This window comes from Fukomys damarensis, unplaced genomic scaffold (assembly GCF_012274545.1).
Source record: "Fukomys damarensis isolate Sample0158 unplaced genomic scaffold, DMR_v1.0_HiC HiC_scaffold_37, whole genome shotgun sequence".
Lineage (NCBI taxonomy): Eukaryota > Metazoa > Chordata > Mammalia > Rodentia > Bathyergidae > Fukomys > Fukomys damarensis.
Window position 1 is genome coordinate 68,625,738 of NW_022900949.1, and position 18,167 is coordinate 68,643,904.

At 41.3% G+C, this 18,167-nt stretch overlaps 1 protein-coding gene across 1 annotated transcript in view; it reads left to right on the forward strand.

The window, feature by feature from the left end:
• Wwtr1 (WW domain containing transcription regulator 1) overlaps positions 1 to 18,167 on the forward strand; it is a 186,991-nt gene that overhangs the window by 119,816 nt on the left and 49,008 nt on the right. The window contains exon 5 of the mRNA XM_019207639.2: positions 4,562 to 4,698. Coding sequence (XP_019063184.2) covers positions 4,562 to 4,698 — 137 coding nt within the window. The remainder of the gene's footprint in view (positions 1 to 4,561; positions 4,699 to 18,167) is intronic.

The window sequence follows — 18,167 nt, forward strand, 5'->3', positions numbered from 1 at the left end:
GTGGAAATGGGGAATAGCGATCGAGGGGACTTCAGAGGAAAGGGGATGTGTGCTCCCTGCTGGATTTGTCGCAGGCAGTGCCGCGGTGGCGAACCTACGGCACGTGTGCTGCAGCGGCTCCTTGTATCATTGAAAACTATAAAAGGTTCACCCTCCCTGGTTGTGACGCCGAAGGCCGGTCATGTAAACCCCTTGTGGGGGATTTTGTTTTTTTTTAAGTCTAGGAAAAAAGTTTTGTTGTTGTTATCAGGAGAAGTTTTCCCTTCCCTTAGGATCTTGTACTCTTTTTCTTTATAAGTGACATCGAGCCAAGTAATTGATTCCATTTCTCGTCATACTTGGGCCATGCTGAATGAACATAATTGGCCAACTTGTGGTTTGTCTTCGGTAGCTTTTTTATTGGCACTTGGGATTTAACCCAGGGACTGAGCTACACCTTCAGTCCTTGTTTGTTTTAAGACAAGATCTCACTATGTAGGTCAGGCTGGGGTTGACCTCACTATGAAGCCCAGGCTGGCCTCGAATTTGCCATGGTCTTCTTGCCTCAGTCTCCCAAGGGTTGAGATTACAGGCATGCACCACCACACCCCATTTCTTTTTTATTTTTACCTTTTCTGAGACAAGGTCCGCTAACTTGTTAAGTTGTCTGGGCTGTGCTCGAGTTTGTGATCCCCCTGCCTCAGCCTCCCAGAGTCCTCAAATTGTAGGCATACACCACTTCAGTAACCTTTTAGTACTCTGTGGCCTGCACATTCATGTATCTATTGTACCTTTTCTCTTTTTGTACTTTCATGAATATTTTGGCTTTTAGGTAATGAAAACAATCTAGAGTCCCTGATAAAAACCAGAAAAGTACAAAGGAGTTTAGATAAGGAAGGGAAAAAACAAACAAACAAACACCCCCACCAATGGCTTGGCATCTTATATTCTTTCTTTGTTCCATTTTCAATATGAAAACTATAAAGAATGTATGTTTAGGGAATGCGCGTAGAATAGGTAGATTAAATATATATTTGTAGGGGAGTGAAGACCGGAAAGAGGTGGGAGTGGTAGGGAAGTAGGGATTAATAGAGCTAAACCGCGGGTCCTGGCAAACATCAGGTTACACAGAGAAACAGGAGAGAGGAAGTGAGTCAGTAAGACAGGGAGCAAGAAGAGACAGGAGAATGAAAGTGTGAATAGCACCCTTTAAGTCTGGAGAGGGGAGGGCAGAGCCAGAGCCCCAAGCTCAAAATGACTTGAACAAATAGAATTTCGTTTTCAAATCAAATCATCAGTGGCGCCTTAAGTGCCTCTTGTGAGCAATACGGTGCCCCTTGCTTTCTGCATGCAGCCTGGGAGCCACTTGGGACGGCACAGAAGCCAGGGCTTACCAGGTCTCCTGCTCTGCCGAGGCTGGGAATTTCAGGGCTTTCTTCTGTGAGCTGTCACAGAGTGCTGAGAACTGTTCATGAAAGAAAGGCTCCTCTCACATTTGAGTCTGGGGAATACAGTGAGTGACACTTTAATTAACAAATCTGCTGGGAACAAAACCCCTTTGAGAGTGTTGGTGAGTGTGGAGTTGGAAGGGTGGGCTGCGGAGGCTCCCATGGCACGGTGGGAGTTCTGGGGCCTCAAGATGTGGGGTGAATTCTTCATCTTTGGGGTCTGATCTATCAGGATGAGGGCAGGAGCGCCCTCTCAGAAGACTGGGGATTGAACCCAGAGCCTTTACAATGAGTTACATCCCCTTTTCTTTGTATTTTTAATTTTGAGATAGGGTCTTCCTAGGTTGCCCAGGCTGGGCTCAAAACTTGAAGTGCTCCTGACCCTGCCTCCCAGAGTGCTGGGATCACAGGTGTGTGTCACCTCACTGAGATTGGTAGCCGAATTTCTGGTGACAACTAACCCCCCCCCCCAGGCTTTGAACTTGGAACCTTGCGCTGCGGCAAAGCAGGCGGCAGCACCACTGAGCTAAATCCCCCACCCAACAGCTGACTCTTTATATCTCTTCCAACAAACGGTACATATTGCTACATTTCATTCTGTGGAGTACATTTGGGCACTGATGTCAGTTCTGGCACAGCTTCAATATCCCTGGTGTCAGGAAGCCCGAAAAGGTTCATGAAACACAGCAGGACTCCCCCATTATGGTCCCAGAGTGGCACATGATTATGTAGGACTTGCCTACCTTGGAAAGCATTTTTTTTTAGTTAGGATGGGCCCTGGAGCAGTAATCAGTTTCTTGGCTCTGATTTCTTTGCTGAAGGGAGTTTACTTAACTCTGACATGCTCATCAATTAGTATCTCTTTCTAGAAGCCTATAACAAATGTCCTGAGGCCGTGTTTACTGAGCCCAAAAGTAGGATGAGGATTTTATGAAAGCTTTCAACAGTTACTGTGGCTAAACTCAAGACACAACTGAGGTCATGTCATTTTCATAACTTAGGGAAATGGTTCTTATATCTTTAATTCAATCTTTGTTTTTTTTTTTCTTACAAAATAGTCCTGGTCCTTTTATTTTTATTCCAGCTCATTTTTTACTAATTTTTCTCTCTTGGGAAGATTGATCACACAGTATTGACATTCAACAGTTGATCTGAACTCTCCTCAACCTTCTCAAGGCTGACTTTTTTGCGGGGGTGGGCAGGGTCTTGCTGTGGTTCTGGCCTTGAACTCACTGTGTAACCCAGGCTGTCCTGGAACTAACAGTGACCTATACTCCTGCCTCATCCTCCTGAGTGCTGGGATAACAGGTGTGTGCCACCACCCCTGGCTTTGACTCTTGTTTTGGTCCTGGGAATTGAACCTAGGGACTCTTGCACAAAGCAAGCACTCCACAGCTGAGCTAGCTACTAGACCTTTATAAAATCATGCTCATTTAGAGATCCTGGGAAAATATCCAAGTCTGCTCTCAAGACAGTGAAGGAATTCCCTAGGATAATACCTTCAAGTCTTGGATGAAGAGTCCAGTAGCAGCATTTAAATATGAGGAAACAGACCACCAAAAATAAGATAAATATAATTTAAGTGCAGGGAAGTTTCTAGACCTAGGATTAAGCCAAGTGATAGTAATAGTAGTTTCTTACATTAACGATTCAAAAGAGGCCATTGTTATTCAGAAGGTGCTTCTGGGCTGGGTAGTACATGTTTGTAATCCCAGTTTACTGGAGGCTGAGTCAGGGTGCTACAGTTTGGGATATATAGTGAGTTCAAGGTTAGCCTAGGTTACACAGGAATTCTCTGACTCAGTAGTGTCTCCACAAAATTAGGGTGTTTAACAGAAAAAAATCATATCCTTTTTTACTTATGTGTTGAAAGAAAGGTCAATAGTATGTAGGATTCAACAGGGAAGAGGCAAACCTAGTCATGAGGCCAGAACAAAGGGCTAGCTCTCAGTTTCTTCTATCAAATTTTGACTTTGTTGGATATAAAATGGTCTGTGTTCCAGCACTCTTGGGGCTGAGGCAAAAGAATCACAAGTTCATGCCTAGCCTGGGCAACTTAGTGATTTAACAAGATTGTCTCAAAAAAAAAAAAAAAAAAAAAAAAAAAAAAAGAATGAGTGGATGAAAAATAAATAAACAATAGGGCTGGGGATAAAGCTCACTATGAAGACCCTGGGTCCAATCTCCAATATGTCAGAAGAAAAGAGTCCTAAAGCAAAAAGACTTAGAAAGCTGGGGGTGAATGTCGGCTCAGTGGCAGAGCATTTGTCTAACATGTTCGAGGCCCTGAGTTACTGCATCTCTAGCACTGAAAAAGGTGTGTGTGTGTGTGTGTGTGTGTGTGTGTGTGTGTGTGTGTGTGTATTTGATGGAGTGGGGCGGAATTTGTAAGGCAGTAAAATTGCCTTCTAATGTGGTTCAGGAGCCAGTAGTCTGTACTGGAAACCTTGGGCTAAAGCTCACGGGCTTGTTTTTCTGACATGAGGTCATAATAACAAATGTTGGAAGTTGTATATGACCAAAAGTCGAATCAGGTCTTCTCCATCCAGAGCTTCCTACCTCAGTACAGGGCCTGTTTCTCCACCATCATTCCGTGCTTGCTTTACCCCGCTAGCTCATTTCCTGCTATGCTGTCTCAGGTGTGGACACCCTTCCCACCTGTGGTACATTGTAGCTGCTAGAGGGTTTGGGGCATGGCCTTGAAGTGCCTTTCTCTTAGTTCGAGCTCTGTGCTATTGTGTTGGGAGACTGAGGGTGGTGAAGAGAGCATGGTGATGTCAGCTCCCCAGGTGGACAGAACATGGGGGGCAGATGGGGAAGGAGGGCTCAGGTTCTGCTTCGGGAGGAGCCTGCCCTGTGGCAATTGTGAATAGGCGTAGGGAGGCCCTGAGGAGCTGGTCCACTCAGGCTTCTTGGACTGATCGCGAGCTTGTGTTCAGAGACCCTCCACAAAATCCCTACTGTGACCCACTGGGCAACTGTGTTCCCGGGTGAAGCCAAACACCGTTTTGCAGCCATTTGCAAGCAGATCCGAAGAGAAGAAGCAGCGTCACCTAAGGGCTGGGCTTTGATTGGTGATGATGATGGTCATGCTGACAATTTTAAAAATTAATGAATTGTTTTCCTTCTTTTAGTCACATAGAAAAAATCACCACATGGCAAGACCCTAGGAAGGCGATGAATCAGCCCCTGAGTCATCTGAGCCTCCACCCTGCCGTCACCTCCACAGCAGTGCCTCAGAGGGCCATGGCCGTGTCCCAGCCAAACCTGGGTAAGCCCCGAGCTTCAGCGTCTAGCTGAAGGGACCGTGTCCAGCTGAGGGCTCGGGGGCTCGGGAGCAGCTCTTGTGTCTCCGTGCCTCTCTGTGGACCCTGTGGTACCCTCTTCACTACATTACCCTCCCACCACCCTCCCTTCTGCTCTTGGTCTCCGGCTCGCGACACGACTCCCTTAGCTTTACCCTGCAATTCCAGCCATCCTGTCCAGCGGCCTTAATCGAGTGTTTTGAAAATCACCTAGGCTTTCTGTCTTCATCTGCATGAAGGCCAGTAGGGCCGTACCCCTCTCTGTGAGTCTGGTTTTAGAAGACAGTGCGTGTCTGGCAGCAGGCAAGGGAGGCACTATCAGGCCTTCCCTCATCGAATCCTCAGAACCACCTCTCAGAAGGAGCAGTCTCCATTGTGTGGGCTAGGAAACCTTCCCAGAGCCCTACAGTGTGTGGACAGCTGGAGCTGGGACCTTGGCTCTTTGATTTTGGAACGCAGTTTGAATGGATATGGTGGGGCATGTTTGTAATTCCTCCCCGAGGCTGAGGCAGGAAGACTGCAAGTTTGAGCCCAGCCTGGGCAACTTAGCAACCGAGACCCTGTTTCAAGATAAAAATTGTCTCATGAAGAAATGCTAATGAATTATAACTAAGGTTGGAATAACAACGAATGGTAATAAAGTTGAAAGCCAAAAAATTGTGCTATACTTGCTTTATCTACTGAGAAGATGAACATTTACTCAGTGCAGTTAACTATTGCATAAACTGCAAGTGGTTTCTCCCCATACCCGGCCCAGGGTAATATTTTCACTCAGTTCAAGTGTTTGTCTGTGATTTTTAGACTGAGAAGAGAGTATTTTCTGCATATTACTTTAACTTTAAAAACACTACGGTTATGTCCCCTGGAAATAAGCGCAAGTGAATGAATTCTCTGCAGCCTCCAAAGTAGCCAGTTTTTGTTTGTTTTTGGTACCGGGGATCGAATTTGGGACCTTGCACTTGCGAGGCAGGCGGTGGAACCACTGAGCTAAATCCCAGGCCTGTAGCCAGTTGTTTTGTTAGTCATTTTTTGCCTTCCCTCTGAGGGCTAACAATAAAAAAGAGGGCCAGTTTTTGCTACTGTTTTCTGACCAGGTGTGGTAGCACATACCTGTAATTCCAGCATATGGGAGGGTGAGACAGGAGGAACACTGTGAGTTCGAGGCCAGCTCGGGCTACATAGCAAGACCTTGTCTCAAAAAAAAAAAAAAAAAAAAGAAAAAAAAGAAGGGGGTGGGGGATGTTGCTGTTTTCAGATAACTTCCTGTTTAATATTAGCTATCCAGAGACTGCTTTATTCATGAAACAGTTAATTTTAGGGAGTGAAAAGAGTCACTTGCTGAATTTTCAGTAGTAAACAGGATAGAAATGGAAGAATCCTTCCTGGCCACCCCTTACCTGTTTTCTTACTGTGCTTAGCCAGAGTGAGTCTGAGCGCAGGTGGGCCCGAGCTCTTGCAGGTGCTGCTTCAGGGTGCATTATATCAAAAGAGCCCATGGCGCGGTCCTACCTTTGTTGTTTTCCTTCTCTGAAGGGCAGTTTAAGGAAAATGAAAGGTCCTTCTCCCACCAGGATAAGCCTGAGCTTCCCTTTCAACGTTTGTCCCAAATATATAAAAGCACTCACAAGGAAAGTAGGTGCCACTGTAGTGAAGAAGCCTCAGATTAGGTGGCTCAAATTAGACGAGTCCATGACTTCTTTCACTCTTTAACTGTCATTAGAAATTCTACAGACATTATTACAGTTTGGACCTTAAACTGTTTTTTGTTTGTTTGTTTGTTTGTTTTTTGTTTTGGGTGCTGGGGATTGATTTCACAGCCGCACATATGATACAGGTACTGTACAAGTGCATTATTGTATCCCTGAGCCTTAACATTGTAATCAGTTAGAGTTGGAAAAAATGGTAAAAAAGAATCCGACATTCTTCTAGAAGGTGCTTCTAGAAAGCGTTCAGTGTTTCCTGTTCCATGGTGTGGATTCCCACCCACCTGCTAGCGTATGATGCCTGCTGTTTTACACCTGACTTTTCTTGCTTTTTTATCCGTACTCGTGGAACCGCCTCATGCGACATAGAGTTCAAGGCCAGCTGTCCCCCCATAAATTGTACAAGTGTGAAGGACACTAATTAAATTAAGGTTGTTGGATGCTTACGATTATATCAAAGGCAGATGCGGGTCAACTTGCACGTGCACTAGCCCTGGAAGTCTCATTGTACTGGTAAAGTATTTCTAAAGAAGTTGTAATGTAAACGTTCTGCAACATATTTACTTGTAGCTGAGTAAAATACCATACTTTCCAGAATTCTAATAAATCGAAGCAGTGAATTTTTTTCTTTTTCTTTTCTTTCTTTTTTCTTTTTTTTTTTTTTTTTTTTTTTTTTTTTTTGAGACAGGGTCTGACTATGTAGTTGAGACTGATGTGGAACTCACTATGCAGCCCAGGCTGGTCTCAAACTCACAGCAATCCTCCTGCCTCAGCCTCCCAAGTGCTGGGATTATGGGCATGTGCCACCACACCCGGCTAAAGCAGTGAATTTCTGAAGACACACATTCTGGGCTTTTTCCAGCAATATCTGAGTACTTGCTTAGAGTAGCTCATCTATAGACAATCACAGATGTGTCCTCAGCATGGAAATTTAGCCAAGGAATGCCAAGTAAGTTCCAAAGATCAGGAGAAAATTTAGTTGCACTATGGTCCTAATGTTTAAATGATTTACTCAAAATATTTCATTGTAAATTATAGCTCTGATGTCTGGGATTTAGCTCGGTGGTTCCTCCACCTGCCTTGAAAGCACAAGGACCCGAGTTTGATCCCTGGTACCACCAAAAAAGAAAAAAATTACAGCTCTGCTTGAGCTTCATACTCCTTATTAAATCTTTATAGCAGATCCTTTTTCTCTTGCTTATTCTGTTTTTCATTCTCGTTCTTCTTAAAATTAGAACTTTCATATTTTTCCATGGAATGTAACTGACAAATGAGCAAATTTAAGTGATAGGTTCCATATAATAGGACGTAAGCACATGAAAATGATGTCAAAATACAGCTATTTACATTACTCCCTGATGATAGAATTAGTACCTTATTAAAGGTAAAATGATGTATTTCTAGCATGAAATGTAATTGGTGGCATAGTTAAAAATACACAAGAATTGAATCTCCTTTTCATTGAGGCCCTTTATTTTCTGTAGGTTAAGTAGATGGGCCCTGTTAGTTATCAGTCTGGTGAGCCTGTTAGATCACATAACTGTACCTCACTTTCTCCTAGGGCAAACTGGGGATTATTGATAGCACGGGGAAACTACGTGGGTTTATATATGTAAAATGCTCACAACTATACCTGGCACATAACAAGCCGAAGTGTCTTCTTCTATCAGTGTTACTCCTGGTGCAAAGATAAGTTTTATTGTATTTAACTGTAGTGTGTTATCTTTTAAGAGACAATTTCATTTTTTTATTACCAAGGCTAACAAGAATATTCTTTTGGGCTGGTTGCGAAGGGCTTTAAATTAGGAACAGTATGCATTTCTTTCAGAGAGGGTAGCGCTCCCTGGTGGAATTGTGTCAGCGCCCCTTTACCAAGAAACTTCTTACCAGTGGGGAACTTATTTCTTGGGGCTTTAGATGTAGTCCTAAAATGTGGCATGTAAATCTAACCATGGGTGTTTTTTTGCGGGGGTACCAGGGATCGAACTTGGGACCTTGCGCTTGTGAGGCAGGCGGCAAAACTACTGAGCCAAATCCCCGGCCCTTCTAACCATGTTTCACTTGTAAGAGGAGAGACGTGTCCCTTCAAGTCATTGTGGAGTTACTGAGTTTGTAAGAACACAAGGCTTTCCAAGTTTGGCAGAGTTGTTGGGCATTTATACTCACTGAATTTTCAAACACCTGGATGAAATGGAGAAAATTAGACAAAGGGGAAAATTACAAAAAGTGTTTCCACTTTAATTCATATAAACATCTCCAACATGGTGTAGCTTTTAAGTGATATTTTAGTTTTTGTATTTGCCAGATTCGGTTATACAACTTTTTTTTTTTTTTTTTTTTTTTGGAGACAGGATTTCATGTAGTTGAGACTGACCTGGAACTCACTATGTAGCCCAGGCTGATCTCGAGCTCACATCAATCCTCCTGCCTCAGCCTCCTGAGCACTGGGATTACAGGCGTGCACCACCATGCCTGGCAGTCCAGTTTAGCTCTGTCTGGATGTATTAGTGATCTTTAATCTGTATCCTGAGAAATGGCTGGGGAATGGGAGAAGAAAGGCAAACCTGGGAGGGTTTAGTCAGTAAAGAAGTGAGAGTAGTATTGACAGATCATCATTTTCACTAGGAGGCCAATAGCATACTTAGGTTTTGTTTTGTTTTGTTTTGTTTGAGACAGGGTCTTGTTGTGGAGTTCAGGCTGCCTCAAACTTGCAGCAGTGCTAACACAGCCTCCAAAGTGCTGGGATTACAGCCATGTACTACCATACCTAGCTTGAATATTCTTAATTAATGCATTGAAGGGGGAGAATTATTGTACATGTGAAAATTTCTTTTCCATAACACAGACCAGATAGAATTTCATGTTTTAAGTAGGCTGTTGACTTCAATCACTTAATATCCATGAAAAAATTTTTGAAAAAAAATTTTAGGTATTTATTACATGTTTGTGGTAATAATAATTATATTCATCATGGGGGATTGGTACATATACATAATACATTTTAATTATTTTTAGTTTCCCTCCCTTACCCCTCCCTGAAAAGTTTTTAAAGGAAAAAGAAAAAAATGAAAGGGGGGGTGGAGGTGGGGAGAAAAGTCTGTCTCTTCAGGCCCTGCTATAACACACCCGATGAAGCCTGCTATGAATTTAGTCCTTCATTAGGGCGTGGTGGTAGTGAGGGACTTCGGGTGGGGTGGAGGGCAGGAACTGTTTTGTATGTGATTCCTGGGAAGAATTTGGAGTCAAGTAGTTTCTCTCGGATTAGACATTTACTAGTTGGGTTGCCTATTTAACTTGTCCCAGTTTCTTTTTCCTTATCTGTCAAATGGTACTACTGGTAGTACCTGCCTGATAGAGTAATTGGAATATTGAGGTAATCCACGTCTTGGTACCGACTCGGTTCCCGGCATACAGTAAGTCCCAAGGAAATGTTTGATTGTGGATTGGTCACTTAGCTTTCCTCATTTTCCTGGTCCCCGGCTGCTCAGGCAAGGCCGGGGCAGTGCTCTCAGGAAAACCCCAGCCGAGGTTATGGCAGCATTTGTTAGTTTTTTTGCCACATTTGCTTCCAAACTGTGACACTGGCTGGTGTGGCACCTCGGACGGCAGTTGTGAGCTGAAAAGGACAGGGTCCCCACAGGGGTTTGAGGACAGTGCCCCGCTGTGTCTGGCGATGCTTCTCAACACACAGGTAGCAAAACTGTGCATCTACGTAAAATACCCCGTATCTCAAAGTGTTCTCACCCAGAGAAAGTACTTCCAACTTTTTTTCCTGGTGAAAATCCTAGCTATGGGTGGTAAACCCACGCCGCAGTCAGACATTAACGGAGCCCTTTGCTGGAATGAGGCCCCGACCTGCGTGGCCAGCGTCCTCCCAGACAGGGCAGGAAAAATAAAGACTGTACGAGCTTCGCCAGGCCCCCGGCCCTAGCCGGTTCAGACACTTTCGGTGAAGTGCGGCCAATATTTTTAATACTATAGGAATTTTTTCTTAAAATGAAAACGACACATACACTTTTCTCTTTGAAGATGTGCTCTTCACCAGCCCTGAGTCTGCCCTCCAGGTTTGTGTCTTGATCTGTACTCAAATTATAAACGTGTGGGATTGTTATTTTCAGAGCATGCTTTTCAAAACAAGACGGAACTCTTGTCTGGGCTCAGTTTGTTAAGTTGGCCCATTCTTCCCCTTAGGAAGTATATAAAGGCACTTAAAAACATTTTATCAAAAGCAAATAAAATAGCTCAGGGATACCACAGCCTCATGTTGCTTGAAAAAAAGGTCAAATTCACTAAAAGTCAGATTCAGACATAGATACCTTTTCTTTTTCAACCCCCAACCCCTCACCAAATCAGATCTATGTGGTGAGTTCATGGCAAACATATCGGGCTACTATGAATTTTCCTGCTCTGATGTTGTTACTACCTTTTATTTTATTTATTTATTCATTTGTTTGCTTATTTCTTTAGAGACAGGGTCTTGCTATGCATGAGGTTGGCTTCAAACTCAAAGCAGTCTTCCTGCCTCCTCAGCCTCCCGAGTGCTGGGATCACAGGCGTGCGCCACCACGCCTGCCTTTGTTTGTTTTGTTTTTGTTTTTGAGGCAGGGTCTCACTGTGTACTTCAGGCTGGCCCTAACTCACCGGGATCCTCCTGCCACCCCGCGTCTGGTGCCCGGCTCTTACTATATCCTGAACTGTGTAGCAAGCTAATGAGAAACCCCCATGCAACTATGTGGGGAGAGCGGGGGCCCTGGGGCCCTGGTTCCAAGTGTGTTATGGAAGGAAAGGAAGTCCGGTAGGCCCAGGAAGGGTTGAAATGGTTTCTTTTAGAAAGGGGTTTTTCCTGGCACACCTGTAATCCCTGCACGTAGGAGCCTGAGGCAAGAGGAGCAGGGCTGGGACTGCAGGGAGTTCGAGGTCAGTCTGAGCTACACACATAGTGAGACCCTGTCTCAAACAAACAGACAAACAAACAAACAAAAACAAACCACCCAGAATAGCAACCACCACAGCAAAACCCCAAACTAAGAAAAAAGGCATTTATTGATTAAAAAGGAAGAGCTTTCTTTTTCTTTTCTTTTTAAAAAGGAGTTTTCTAAACCCAAGGAAAAAGTCCTTTTATTTTCTTAGATTTTTCAAGGAAGCAGTATATTTTCAAAATTGAATCTAATCAACGTTATTGAAAACTGCTCTTTGAGTTTTCCAAAGGGGATTGATTCATCATAATTTCTTTCTTTTAAGATGTTAAAAAATATGAAATGGAGACTCAAAAAGATTTTAACAGTTAATTTTTTGATTGTTTTAGTGGGATATAATACTAAATAAAGAGATCATATTTTCATGGGTTTATTCCACTTAGTTTTTCTTCTCTTTTTTTGAGACAGGGTCTTGTTAATACAGTTCAGGCTGGCCTTGAATTCACTGTGTAGCGTAGGCTGACCTCCAGTTTTCAGTGATTCCCCCTGCCTCATCCTCCCAAATTCCGGAATCACAGGCATATTACCACCACACCCAGGCCTTGTTTGTTTATTATTCTGGTTTTTTTGAGAAAGGTTCACACTTCATAGTCTAGGCTGGCCTTGACCTCCTGACCGTCCTCCTGCCTCAGTTTCCCAAGTATTGGGATTACTGGTGTGCACGAGTGCACCTAGTGTTTTTCTTTTCTTTTTTTCTGAGATGGTCTTGCTATGTAACCCAAGCTGACCTTGAACTCTTGTTTTTTTCTGCCTCAGATTTCTAAATACTAGGGTTACAGCCATGTGGCCATACTCAGTTCCATTTTATTTTATTTTATTTTTGAAACAAAACTTTTATTGGTACCTTTTTAGACATAGATAATAGTATCATTCATCATAGGTTTGTAGCTGTACATGATATATCTTGCTGCTGCTTTTTTCCCCATCCCCCCTTAACCTCTCTTCTCCTCCTCCTTTATAAAAGCTGTTTCCATTTTCCTTTATTGCCTGGCCCGTCTTTCCTCCCCTCCCCCCTCCCTTGTTCCCTTCTCGTTTGAACATTTTTTCAGCTCATTTCCCAATATCTATTATTATACATTTTGGTCCTTCTGTTCACTTTCAGTTTTTCACACCAGAGGAACAATGCAGTACTTAAATATGTGTGTCTGATATATCTCACTTAAGAGTATGGTCTTAAGGTGAATCCATGTAGCTATAAATATCTCAAGCATATCTTTCTGTATGGCAGAGTAATACTCCATTGTATATATATATGAAAAAGCACATCTTCTTTATCCATTCATCAGTTGATGGGCATTTGGGCTGTTGCCAAGATTTAGCTGTTACAGACTGTGCCGCTGTGATCTTGGATGTGCATCTACTCCTGTGGTGTGATGCTTGTAATCCTTTCTAGAAGATACCAAAAAGGGAAATAGCTGGATCAAATACAACCTTTAGTTTTAGCTTTTTAAGGAATCTTCACACTGATTTCCACAGTGCTTGCACTAATCTACACTACCATCAGCAGTGGAGAAGGGTTCCTTTTTCTCCACAGCCCTGCCAACATTTTTATTGGTTTATTCTTAGCCTTCTTTCTGGAGTGATTGGAATCTCAGCTTTGTTTTAATTAATTTGCATTTCTTAAATGACCAGTGATGTTAAACATTTTTTCATAGATTTGTTTGTTATTTTGACTTCTTTATCTGAGAAGTGTCTTTGCATGTCATTTTTGATTGTTTCTTTAAATTTGGGAGGTCTGATTTTTTTGTCTATATATTCTAGATAGTAGTCCTTTGAGGAACAACAGCTGGCACAAATTTTTTCACACACTATGGGTTTTTTCTTCACTCTCTTGGTGGTTTCACTTGCTGTGCAAAAACTCTTTAGTAAAATGAGATCCCAGTTGTTGATTATTTGTGATAGTTCCCATACAATCAGGGTTTTGTCCATAGAAGTCTTTGCTTTCACCAATGCCTTTGAGAGTTCTACCTATTCTGTCTTAAGTGTTTCTGTTTTAATATTTAAATCTTTGATCCATTTCAATTTTAGTTTAGTGCATGGTGAAATATATGGGTCTAGTTTTAATCATCTGCAAGTGGAAAGCCCGTTTTTCTGGTACCATTTATTGAAGAGGCTGTCTGTCTTCCAATGAAGGTATTAGGTTCCTTATCAAAGATGAGGTGGCTGAGTGTGTTTGGAATTGTTTATGCATCTTCTAATCTGTTCCATTGATCCTCAGGTCCTATTTTTTTTTTTTTGTCAGTCCCATTCTGTTTTATCACAGTAACTTTGTAGTATAATTTCAAGTCAGGGATTGTGATACTTCCTGCCTTGCCTTTGTTGCCCAGAATTGCTTTTGCTATTCCAGGTCTCCTCTGGTGCCAAATGAATTTTAGGACTGTTTTCTCTGATGCTACTGGTATTTTGATCAGAATTAAATTAAATCTCTATAGCAGTTTTGGAAGTATGGCCATTTTCACTATATTGGTTCTTCCTACCCAAGAACAAAGGATATCTTTCCATTTTCTGATCTCCTTTTTCAGAGTACTATAATTTTCCGTGTAAATGTTTTTTACTTCCTTTGTTAGATTCCTAGGTATTTTGGTTTCTTTGGATGCCATTGTGAAAAGAATTATTTCCCTAATATCTCAGTGAGTTTGTTATTTTTGTATAGGAATGCTATTTTTTGGGGGGAGTACTGGGGATTGAACTCAGTACCTTGCACTTGCAGGGCAGGTGGTAAAACCACTGAGCTAAATACCTGACCCAGTGCTATTGATTTTTGAGTGTTGAATTCATATCCAGCTATGCTACTGAATTTGGTTATTAACTCTGGTAGTCTTTTGGTGGAGTTTTTGGCGACTTCTATGTAGTTTATCCTGTCATCTGCAAATAATGATAATTTAACTTCTTCCTTTCTTATCCTTATCTCTTTTTACTTCTTTCTTTTATCTAAGTGCTCTGGCTAATGTTTCCAGAACTGTATTGAATAAGAGTGCTGATAGTGGACATCCTTGTCTTAATCCTGATTTTAGAGTGAAAGCATTCAGGTTTTGTGTATTTAGTATGATGTTGACTGTTGGTTTATCATACATGACTTTTGTCAGATTGAGATAAGATCGTCTAACACAGTTTCTTTGGGGTTTTTATCATGAATGGGTGTTGGACTTTGTCAAGTGCTTTATCTGCATCTGTTAAGGTGATCACATGTTTTTTGTCTTTGGCTCTGTTAATATGGTTACATTTATTTATTTATTTGTTTGGGGTTTTTTTTGGTACTGGGGATTGAACTTGGGTCCTTGCGCTTGCAAGGCAAGCCACCGAACTGCTGAGCTAAATCCCTGGCTATTTGGTTTTTTGAGATAGGTTCTCACTATGTAGTTGAAACTGAACTGGAACTCACTATGTAGCCCAGGCTGGTCTCAAACTCACAGCAATCCTGCCTCAGCCTCCTGACTGCTGGGATTGCAGGTGTGCACCACTATGCCCAGTTTGGTTACATTTGTTGATTTGTATATGTTGAACCATCACTGCATCCCTGGGATAGATCTTACTTGGTCCTGGTATGTATAACCTTCTTGATGAGTTGAGGGAGATTGACCTGAGCTTCTCTTTTTGGTTGAATCCTTCTCTGTTTTTTTGTTTTGTTTTGTTTTGTTTATACTGGGGATGGAACTGAGGAACTTACACTTAGGTGGCAGGCAGCAAAACCACTGAGCTAAATCCCCGGCAATCCTTTTCTGGATTTGATATCAGGGAAATACTTGCTTCCAGGAAAGAATTTGGGAGTATTGCTTCCCTTTCAATTTCATTAAAGAGTTTGAGAAGTGGTTCTTTTCTAAATTTCTTGTGGAATTTATCAGTGATCCATTAGGGCCTGGGATTTTCTTTGTTGGTAGGGTTTTAATTACATTTTTAATTTCATTGGCTGATATTGGTTTATTTAGAATGTCTATATCTTCTTGATTCAGTTTTGGTAATTCATATATAACTAGGAATCTGTCCATTTCTTCCATCTCATTAGAATACAGCTTTTCAAAGTAGGCATTGATGATCTTATGAATTTCTGTGGTATCTGTTGTGATTTCACTCTTTTCATACCTAATTCCATGGATTTGAGTCTTTTCTTTTCTTTCCTTTTTTTAAAAAAATAAGTTTGGCTAAGGGTTTGTCAGTTTTATTGAATCTTTTAAAGAATTAACTCTCCTATTCATTGATTCTTTGTGTTTTTTTTAGTCTCCAGTGGATTAATTTCTGCTCTAATTTTTATAATTTCCTCCCTCATACAAGCTTTGGGCTTGACCTGCTCTTCTTTTTCTATTCTGCTTGACATTCAACATTAGGTTGTTTATTTGAGCCTGCTCTGTATTCCTGAGATGGGTAATTCCCCACTATAAATTTCCTTTATAGGACTACTTTCATTGTATCCCATAAGTTCTGGTATGTTGTACTGGCATTGTCGTTTAACTGTAAAAGCTGTCTAATTTCTTCGTTAATTTCATGTGTGTCGCATTGGTTGTTCAAGAGGGTGTTATTTTTAATTTTTATTTTTTATGTATTTATTTTTTGATGCCAGGGATCGAACTTGGGCCCTTGAGATGCAGGCGCTGGAACCACTGAGCTAAATCCTGGCCACCCCTACCCCCCTGCCTTTTTTTTTAAAAGGGTTTTTTGCTTTGGGGGATTTTTTTGGTACTGGGGAATCGAACTCAGGCTCTGGCACTTGTGAGGCAGGTGGCGGAACCACTGAGCTAAATCCCCAGCCCTGGGAGAGTGTTATTTAATTTCCATGTGCTTATGAAGTTCTTGTGGTTCTTTTTCCTTTGATTTCCAGTATTATTGTACTATGGTCTGATAATATGCCTGGGATAATTTCAATTCCTTTGCCTTTACTTACACATGTTCTATGAACTAGTATGTCGTCTGTTTTGGACAATGTACCATATGCAACTGAGTAGAATGTGTAATTTGATGACAGTTGTGTTTCGAGGTCTCCCATTATAGTTGTATTGGTCCTTATTTGATTCTTCATGTCCATTAATATTTGTTTTATATAGCTGGGTATGCTGGTATTTAGTGTGTGTATATTTATTATGATTGTTTCCTTTCTCATTGTTTCCTTTACAAGGATGTAGTAACCTTAGTCTCTCTTACTCCATCTTGACTTGAAATCCACCTTGTCTATGAATAGAATAATTATCCCTGCTTTTTTCCAGATTCTTGTCGCTTGGAGTATTGTTTTGCATCCTTTGACTTTCAGTCTATGAATTTCTTTTTGAGTCACATTTGTTTCTTTTGTGCAGCATGTTGTTGGATCTTCGTGTGTGTGTATGTGTGTGTGTGTTAAGGCAGAGTCTCACTATGCAGTTCAGGCTGGCCTCAAACTCATGGCAATCCTCCTACCTCAGCCTCTTGAGTACTGGGATTACAGGTATTTGCCACTGCACCCAGCTGGATCTTGCTTCTTGATCCATTCTGCCAGTCTTTTTTGATTGGTGAAATGAGACCATTTACATTGTTATATATAACTGATGTATTGATTTTCTGGTTTATTCTTATCATTTTGTTTTTCTGTTGTTGGTTGTCCCCCCCATCCACCCTATTTAATTTCTTGCCTTGCCTAGATTCATTTGCTGCTGTTCATGGAGATACAGTCTTGTTATCTCTTTCTTGAATATCCTTCAGTACATTGTGGAATGCTAGTTTTGTGGTCATGAATTTCTTCAGGTGCTCTTTGTCATGGAGCTATCTTATTTCCCCATCGATTTTGAAAGATAGTTTTGTGGGGTACATCAATCTGAGTTGGAAGCTGTTTTCATTTAAGGTTGAAATATTTCACTCCAATCTTTCATTGACTTGAGAGTTTCTGTTGAGAAGTCTCTTGTAATTCTTTTCTTTTCTTTTTTTCTTTTTAGGTTTTTTAAAGACAGGGTCTCACTATGTAGTTGAGCCTGATCTGGAACTCATTATTTTAGCCCAGGCTGGTCTCAACTCACAGAGATCCTCCTGCCTCATCCTCCTGAGTGCTGGGATTACAGTGTGCGCCACCACGCCCAGCAAGAAATCTCCTGTAATTCTTTTTTTTTTTTCCTTTTTATTGAGGTTATTGGTACAATCTAGGTATACAAATACAGTTACATTCATCACTGGGATTCTGTACCTTTACATAATAGGTCTTGATTCTCATTTTTCCCCCTTGTCCCTGCCCTCCCTTCACCCACTCCTCCCCTCCCCATTTACAAACACTTTATTTCCATTTTTTCAGTTTCTCATATTTTTTTCCTCTCCCTTATTACCTTTCCCCCACCCTTCCCACTTTCCTTACACCTTTAGCCCTTTACTTCCTATTTCACATTATTGATTATCTCATTAGGATCCTGTGTACTATTATAGTTTTTCACACCAGAGAAACTATTCGGTATTTCAGTTAAGAAATCTCTGTATGAACATTAAAAATAGGGAATCCTAAAATAAAACTAAAAAGGAAAGTAAAAGAGAAAAGGCAATGATGTAATATCAAAATAATCCTTAATTCTGGAGATGAAAATGGTCCCTGAACATATTTAAATTGCTTCTCGCTCTTATAGTCTTATCTTATTCTTTTTTCATTATTTAGAGAATACCTTTAGTTTCTGTAATCAAACCCTCGTAGATATGACCTTACATATTTAGTATGATGTGTTACCCCTGTACACATGGAAAAAAAATAAAATAAAATAAATTAACATTTCTAGACCAATATGGTTGTCCATTTCTGTACAATGCCAACTCAACACA